This window comes from Palaemon carinicauda, chromosome 21, assembly GCF_036898095.1.
Source record: "Palaemon carinicauda isolate YSFRI2023 chromosome 21, ASM3689809v2, whole genome shotgun sequence".
In the NCBI taxonomy this organism is placed as follows: domain Eukaryota; kingdom Metazoa; phylum Arthropoda; class Malacostraca; order Decapoda; family Palaemonidae; genus Palaemon; species Palaemon carinicauda.
This window is the reverse complement of record NC_090745.1, coordinates 74,078,437-74,085,604: the sequence shown is the minus strand read 5'-3', so window position 1 is coordinate 74,085,604 and position 7,168 is coordinate 74,078,437. Positions and strand designations below refer to the sequence as shown.

Here is a 7,168-nt window from a genome sequence, read left to right as displayed (position 1 = left end):
GGGTGACAACAGGTATTATATTTAATTGTCAGAAGGGTTGCCATATCAATAATCTCTAACAGTATATGGGTAAGTTCTATTATTCCTTTATATCATAAGATTTTTATGTTTTATATATATATATATATATATATATATATATATATATATACATATATATATATATATATATATATATATATATATATATATATATATATATATATATATAAACACATATATATATATATATATATATATATATATATATATATATATATATATATATATATATATATATATATATATAAACACACATATATATATATATATATATATATATATATATATATATATATATGTATATATATATATATATATATATATATATATATATATATATATATATATATATATATATATATATATATATATATATATATATACAGTGATACCTCGTTTATCACAGTTAATGAGGACCAGAGACCCCCGCGATAAGTGAAAATCCACGAAGTGTGGGTACAAGTATGTTTAAAATACTGTGGGTATACATATATGCCTTATATACAGTATATGTACTGTATATTATGCTTAGATCTATTTTATTTAAATTACAAAATCATTACAGTACAATGCTGTAATATATATTACATTCACTCACAAATGTTCTACCTGAATCTACAGATAAAATTCAGTAACTCAATTGTTATACAGAATGAATAAATTTTTAATGTACTTGCCTACAGCGGCAGGAAGGATTCGTAAATATGGGATTTCAGTATTACCAAAATAAGAAAAATATACTTGGTACAGCTTACAGTCCTTCCTGCTGCCATAGTTATGATTGGCAAATTGTTGACTCCTCCTTTTTTGTTGTTTACGAGGAAACTTCGAGACCGGTGAATGCGTGAGAGGTCAGTACCAGCAGTACCAGCAGTACTAGCAGTCCAAGCAGTCTCAGCAGTCGAGGCAGTTCTGCCAGTCTGGTCAGTCCGGACGGTCCTTGGTAGGACCCACCACATGCCATTGAGCCCGTCTCCCATCGTCTGTGTGAGCCAGTCCTCCTGGAGGATGTCTTGGACGAGGCTCTGATAATTTTATTAAGAATCAAGGGTCCCTCAAGAGGCATTTGTGAATTATTCCCTTGGTTCCATAATTTGGACGGCGTAATTGGTGGCCACCTGGATGTACTCTGCTTCCTACGACTGATTTGTTCGTCATCGTCTCGACCTCGACTCGCCTTAGTGGAGGATTTGTGGAGAAAAGTCACGTTCTCCTAAGCATTGACTTCAATCTCTTCTTGCTCGGATGGACTACGGTGAGTACCAAGTATTTTTGGGGCAAATACTGAATGGTAATCGTAGCAATCTTTTGAGCCTTTGTTGCTGCCTATTAAAGTCCTTCCTACCTGCCATCGGTAGAGTACGGATATTCACGAATGTTTAATAGTTATAGAGGATTTATCTTGTCCTTACAGTGGTTTCGCAACTCTACTGAAGGTTGTTCGTGGGTTTAGTGTACATAGTGGTAAGCTACTATTTGTTATTTTCTGGATAAATCAACATAAAATTGTAAGAGTCTCCTTTAATGCAAACTTACACGGATATTATATTATTTCAGGATAGGATTATCCAGCCTTGATATGGTTGTCATACTTGGTTTTTCTTGTCTTGACCTACTTACAGTAAGGTAACGGTTTGCATATTCCTATGTATAAGTGCTTCTTGCCATATTATTCTTACGTATATAATTTAAGTTAATTCTTAGGCTTTACCACTAACGTGCAATTTCTGTATTTCCCATCCAGGTATGGAGGAGAAGCTGATTATTGAAGAGGAAGAGCCCTGTGTCATGCACTTGACACATTTGCAATAAATAATAAATTTAAATATTTCAAAAGTGTATGAATAGACTTCCCTTCCGTATTTTAAGTACCTCATAAGGTGACTTCACAGTTTTTCAGCTTATGGCGCCCAACGTGGGGCAACAACGAAGGAAGTTGGATTTTTGTTATGCAGAATCCCATTAGTTGGTGAAAGTTGTCGGGATCCATTGGGTGAACTGAAATTTATTTCCTTTCAGATTTATTACATTAATATTTTTTCCCTTCTAGGATTATTACATTAATATTTTTTCCCTTCTAGGATTATTACATTAATATTTTTTCCCTTCTAGGATTATTACATTGATATTTTTTCCCTTCTAGGATTATTACATTGATATTTTTTCCCTTCTAGGATTATTACATTGATATTTTTTCCTTTCTAGGATCATTATTTCTTGTATAATTTAACAATGTCTGGTTTATCTGTGCTTATTGGGCAAAGGAAAGTCATCCGTAAAAAGGTGACTGAATATTTTAACAGGTCCTCCACATTCAATACTCTTAGCCAGGAAGAAAAATTATCTATCAAAGGTATTCTGGTAAATTATAAGAATAAGTTAACTGACTTGGACACTGAGATTTTGGATAAGAAATTTCCTGGGGATTCTGATAGTCAAGATTTAGAGATTGAATTATTATTATGTCAGGATTACATAGATAAGATTGAAACCTGTTTACCTCTCCTAGATATTTCTACGAGTATCCTTGGCTCTAGTAATGTTACCGATGTAGCCAGAAGTTTACTTAAACAACCTGTAGCACCTCTTCCCAAGTTTCGTAGTGTAGAAGGTGAAGATTTTTTGAAGTTCATCACAGAATTTGAGGGAACTACTAAACCTTTTAACTATCCCGACAGGGATTTGCTTTTATTGCTTAAACAACAAGTTGAGGGTAGAGGAAAGGTTTTGTTAGGTTCCTTGGAAGCGGATAAGCAGCATTACGCTGATGCCAAAGAATTGCTCATTTCAGCATTTGCATCAACCGATATTCGGAAGAATTCAGCCATTAAGAAAATTACTACTTTACATTTGAAAGATTGGGAAGACCCCTTTCTCTTTATTTCCGAACTCAGATCGGTATGTGAATCAGTGGAGACATTGAATATTCGTGTTGATGAGTTTATTAGGTATTTTGCTTGGTATGGGCTGAATGATAGTTTCCAGCGCCATTTAATTCAGATTACAGGCAAGACTCACCCTTCCCTGAATGATATTAAGATAAACTTTTTTACAGCATGTGAAAGATACGAACATGACAAAAAGGTCGCCAAAGGTACAAAGAGTAAAATCTCGCAGAATGTACAGGACTTTTCTCGAAAAGAGAAAACGGTAAATTTAGCTGTAGAGGCATTAACGAGTGATTCAGATTCCAGGTCTTCACCCAGCTGTTCTTTGTGTCTTAAAGTTGGTAACGCTAATAATTCTCATTTTATTTATGAATGTTCAAAGTTCCCTTCCCCTACCGATAAGGTGCAAATTTTAAAATCTAAACATGGTTGTGTTAAGTGTGGTCAGTTTAGTCATGAATCTAGCAACTGTCATTTCAGATTTAGAAAACGTTGTTTTAATTGCCGTGGTTGGCATATGAGTTATCTTTGCGAGTCAGAGCCCTCCAAAGGCAGCAGATCTAAACAATCTGATAAAGTAAATTTTGAAACTCCACAAAAAGTTAACAGCGGTGTTGCCGTTTTATTGCACTCGTATGGAAACTCGGTGTTACCAACGTTTTCTTTCAGTATTGGCAGCGACATTTACAGAGGTCTAAGGGACAGTGGCTCACAAAGCACCTTCATCACTAATAGGTTAGCTGAAGAGAAAAACCTTAAAACTATAAATTCGAATGTTAAACTTACGGTGAGTGGATTTAATGGGAATAAAGAATATTTTACTAAAATTGTAGAAGTACCTGTGAAAATAGGTAGTTCGTCCTTTATAATTTTTGCCTTAGTTGTACCTGATATTAGTATTGCTTTAAAATTGCCTTTGCTTGGTAAAGTAATTGAAAAATTTCAAAACCAGGGTATGACGTTTGCTGATAAGTTGTTAAATAAACACACTCGTACTATTGATAATGTTAACCTCTTGTTAGGTACAGACTTTTTACATTGTTTAGCAGGTACCGACGTAATTTTTGGTGACGTTGATCCTTCGGTATACATAGATTCTCATGCTGGCATTTTATTGCAGGGTAATGTCGATTTGATGTTGAAAAACATAACCTGCCTAAATGTAAACCCAGGTGTTTTGAATTCTGTACCTAACGGTAATGTTCGTTCGGTTTCTACGGTGCATGTTTGTAGTAGCTCGTTGTTATTAAACACGAGAATAGATTTTCTGTCTGATGGGGACCAGGACAACGGTTTTGAAGTAAACTGTTCATTTTCAGTTATCAATGACAAAGGTAAACTAATGGAAAGACAATTGCAGCAGGCCACTGAACAAATTTTGGAGTCTGAATGCGGTCATTTTTTGAATTATGATCAAAATGTGTATAATGATGAAAGTGTCGAGCTTAATAATCAGTTGGTCGATTTTTCAATTAAAACCATAAATCAGAGGGAGTCTGATGGACGAATTATGGTTCCTTTATTATGGAATGGCAAAGTCTCCCATTTGTTGTCTAAAAATGAAAGACTGTCTAAATTAATACTAAAGTCTAATTTTAGAAAACTTAAACAGCGAGATGGTCTCCTACAACTCGTTGATCAGACCATAAGGGAACAGATTAATGCAGGAATTATTGAACCCATCCCTGATCTTGATGTTTTTAAAGCTGAGAATCCTCAATATTCCTTTCTGCCTCATATGCCAATATTTAAACCCGACAAAGACACCTCAAAGTGTAGGGTGGTCTTTTTATCGAATCTTAAAGACTCGGTAGATGGTAATTCTTTGTCTCATAATCAGTGTATGTATTCTGGACCTGCATTAAACCAAAAGCTATCTTCGTCATTTTTGAATCTGAGATTTGACAGGAAATTACTTATTTTTGATCTTAAGAAAGCTTTCAATATGTTGGCTTTGACCGAAAATGACCAGGCTAAACTTTTATTTTTTTGGTTCAAGAATGTCGGCAAAGGTGATTTTTCATTAGTAGCTTTCAAGAATTTGAGATTACCTTTTGGTCTTCGATGCAGTCCTTTTTTACTAATGATGGCTCTTTATTACATTCTGATTTTGCAGCACTCTGAGGATCCTCGCATATCGGACTTGAAAAGGTCCATTTATTCGCTTATCTACATGGATAATGGGGCTATTACTGTTAATACTAAAGAGGAGTTGAAATGGTCGTACCAACAGCTTCCTCGTATTTTTAACCCTTATAGGTTTTATATTCAGCAGGTTGTTACTAATGATATAGCCTTACAGACGGAAATAGACGGAGAGACCGAAGTAGTTACCCCTAGCACCAGTAAATTGTTTGGACTAACATGGGACAGGATTTCTGATGAAATTTTTACTAACCCTATATGCCTTGATTCAAATGCCAAAACTAAGAGGTCTATTTTACAAACTATTGCCTCTCAGTTTGATATTTTTGGCTTTAATATGCCCTTGTTTAATCGCTGCAGATTATTTATGCATAAGCTACAGTGCCAGAAAACTTTAAGCTGGGATACAGTCTTGGCTACAGATTTGCAGCGAGAATGGAACAACATTTGCAAACAGTTAAATAGAGCTCCTCCTATAAGAGTTCAACGATCTGTAGGTCCTAGGGATGGTAAATATAACATTTTGGTATTTTCAGATGCAAGTAGAGATATTTACGGTTGTTATATATTTGCAGCATATTGATACAGGCCATCTTAAGTTTTATTCATGCCAAGAACAGACTGGTTAATAAACAGTTAAAGAATAAATCGATACCTGCTCTTGAACTAAATGCCGTCCACTTAAGTGTTGAGTGTGCTCTGGATATTTACAAAGATTTATCTGGCCCGTCTTGCATAAAACCCATAGAAATTGAGAATATTATGGCCTATACAGATTCTCTTTGTACGTTACATTGGTTAAATTCTGCGTCTTTGAAGCTAGACAAATTAAATAAACATTCTCCCTTTGTTTTGAACAGAATTAATAATATACAGAGATTGTGTGAAATTTATCCTGTCAAGTTTAATTTCATTTCTGGTAAGAATAACCCTGCAGATTTAATTACTAGATGTGTATCGTATAATCAGCTCCATAAGTCATGTATTTTCACAGGGCCAGATCTTAGCTTGACAGAAGTCCCTGAATTGTCCATTACTATCCCAGCCTTTGAGGTTGCCACGGAGATTCATTCGTCTCCTTTAATTGGTGCTACCGAAAATTTAAACCACCTTGTTGATTTGGAAAGTTATTCTTGTTTAAGGAGACTTCTACTAGTTCATCGTAGAGTATTTTTGGCCTTACAAAAGTGGAAATTAAAGGCAGGAATTTCTTTTTCTCCAGTTACTAACTATTTTGCCTCCTCTCTGAGTCATTTGTTACACGTTGAACAATGTAAGTATTTCCCTGAGGTATATTCTTATTTTCAAACTGGTATGAATTCTAAGAAAGAGATTCCTCCGATCATAACACAGTTAAATTTATTTATGGATGAACAGGGTATTTTAAGAGTGAAAAGTAAGTTCAAGAAGTGGAATTATAATATTAACGTCAAATTTCCAGTGCTATTACATCCAGACAGTCATTTAACCAAGTTGATTATTTGGGACGCACATGTAAAATTATTACATTCAGGTTGTTATTCTGTGTTAACTGAGCTTAGAAGGTATTACTATATTCCTAAACATTTTTCAGTTGTCAAAAAAGCTCTCAAGCAATGCATTCATTGTCGAAGATTTAATAATCGTACCATAAAATTAAATCAAAATTCTTATAGAGACTTCCGATCAGATCCTCCTAGAGTTCCCTTTGCAAATGTTTTTGTTGACTATTTAGGACCTTTCAACGTGAAAAATGAAAAGGCGACACAGAAAATATGGTTATTGTGCATAACTTGTACTTGGTCAAGGGCCATTAATCTAAAGGTCTGCAGAAGTTTGAATGTATCGGATTTTCTTAGAGGTTTCCAATTACATTGTTTTGAATATGGCATACCCCAGTTGTGTATCAGTGATTTAGGAACGCAGTTGGTAGCAGGTGCTAATATTATAAGCTCATTCATCAATGACTCTCAGACAAGATTGTATTTTGAAGAAAACTATGTGAAACCTTTATCCTTTCAGCAATATTTTAAGGGTTGCAGCCAGCTAGGTTCTTTGGTCGAAGTATGCGTTAAGATGGTAAAACGATTAATCTTTGGAGCTATAAAAAACAA

The 7,168-nt window shown here is 34.5% G+C and overlaps 1 protein-coding gene across 2 annotated transcripts; it reads left to right on the top strand.

Annotated features, from left to right (window-relative positions):
• Positions 1–696: 696 nt before the first annotated feature.
• LOC137615291 (uncharacterized) lies at positions 697–6,132 on the top strand. 2 transcript variants are annotated; one of them, XM_068345030.1, is made up of 2 exons: positions 697–1,297; positions 1,787–6,132. In XM_068345030.1, exon 2 carries the CDS (start codon positions 2,275–2,277, stop codon positions 5,656–5,658), a length of 3,384 nt encoding a protein of 1,127 aa, XP_068201131.1. In that variant the 5' UTR covers positions 697–1,297; positions 1,787–2,274; the 3' UTR covers positions 5,659–6,132. The 2 variants fall into 2 exon arrangements, with proteins under 2 accessions (XP_068201131.1, XP_068201130.1); XM_068345029.1 differs by having other exon boundaries at positions 1,457–6,132.
• Positions 6,133–7,168: the final 1,036 nt, after the last annotated feature.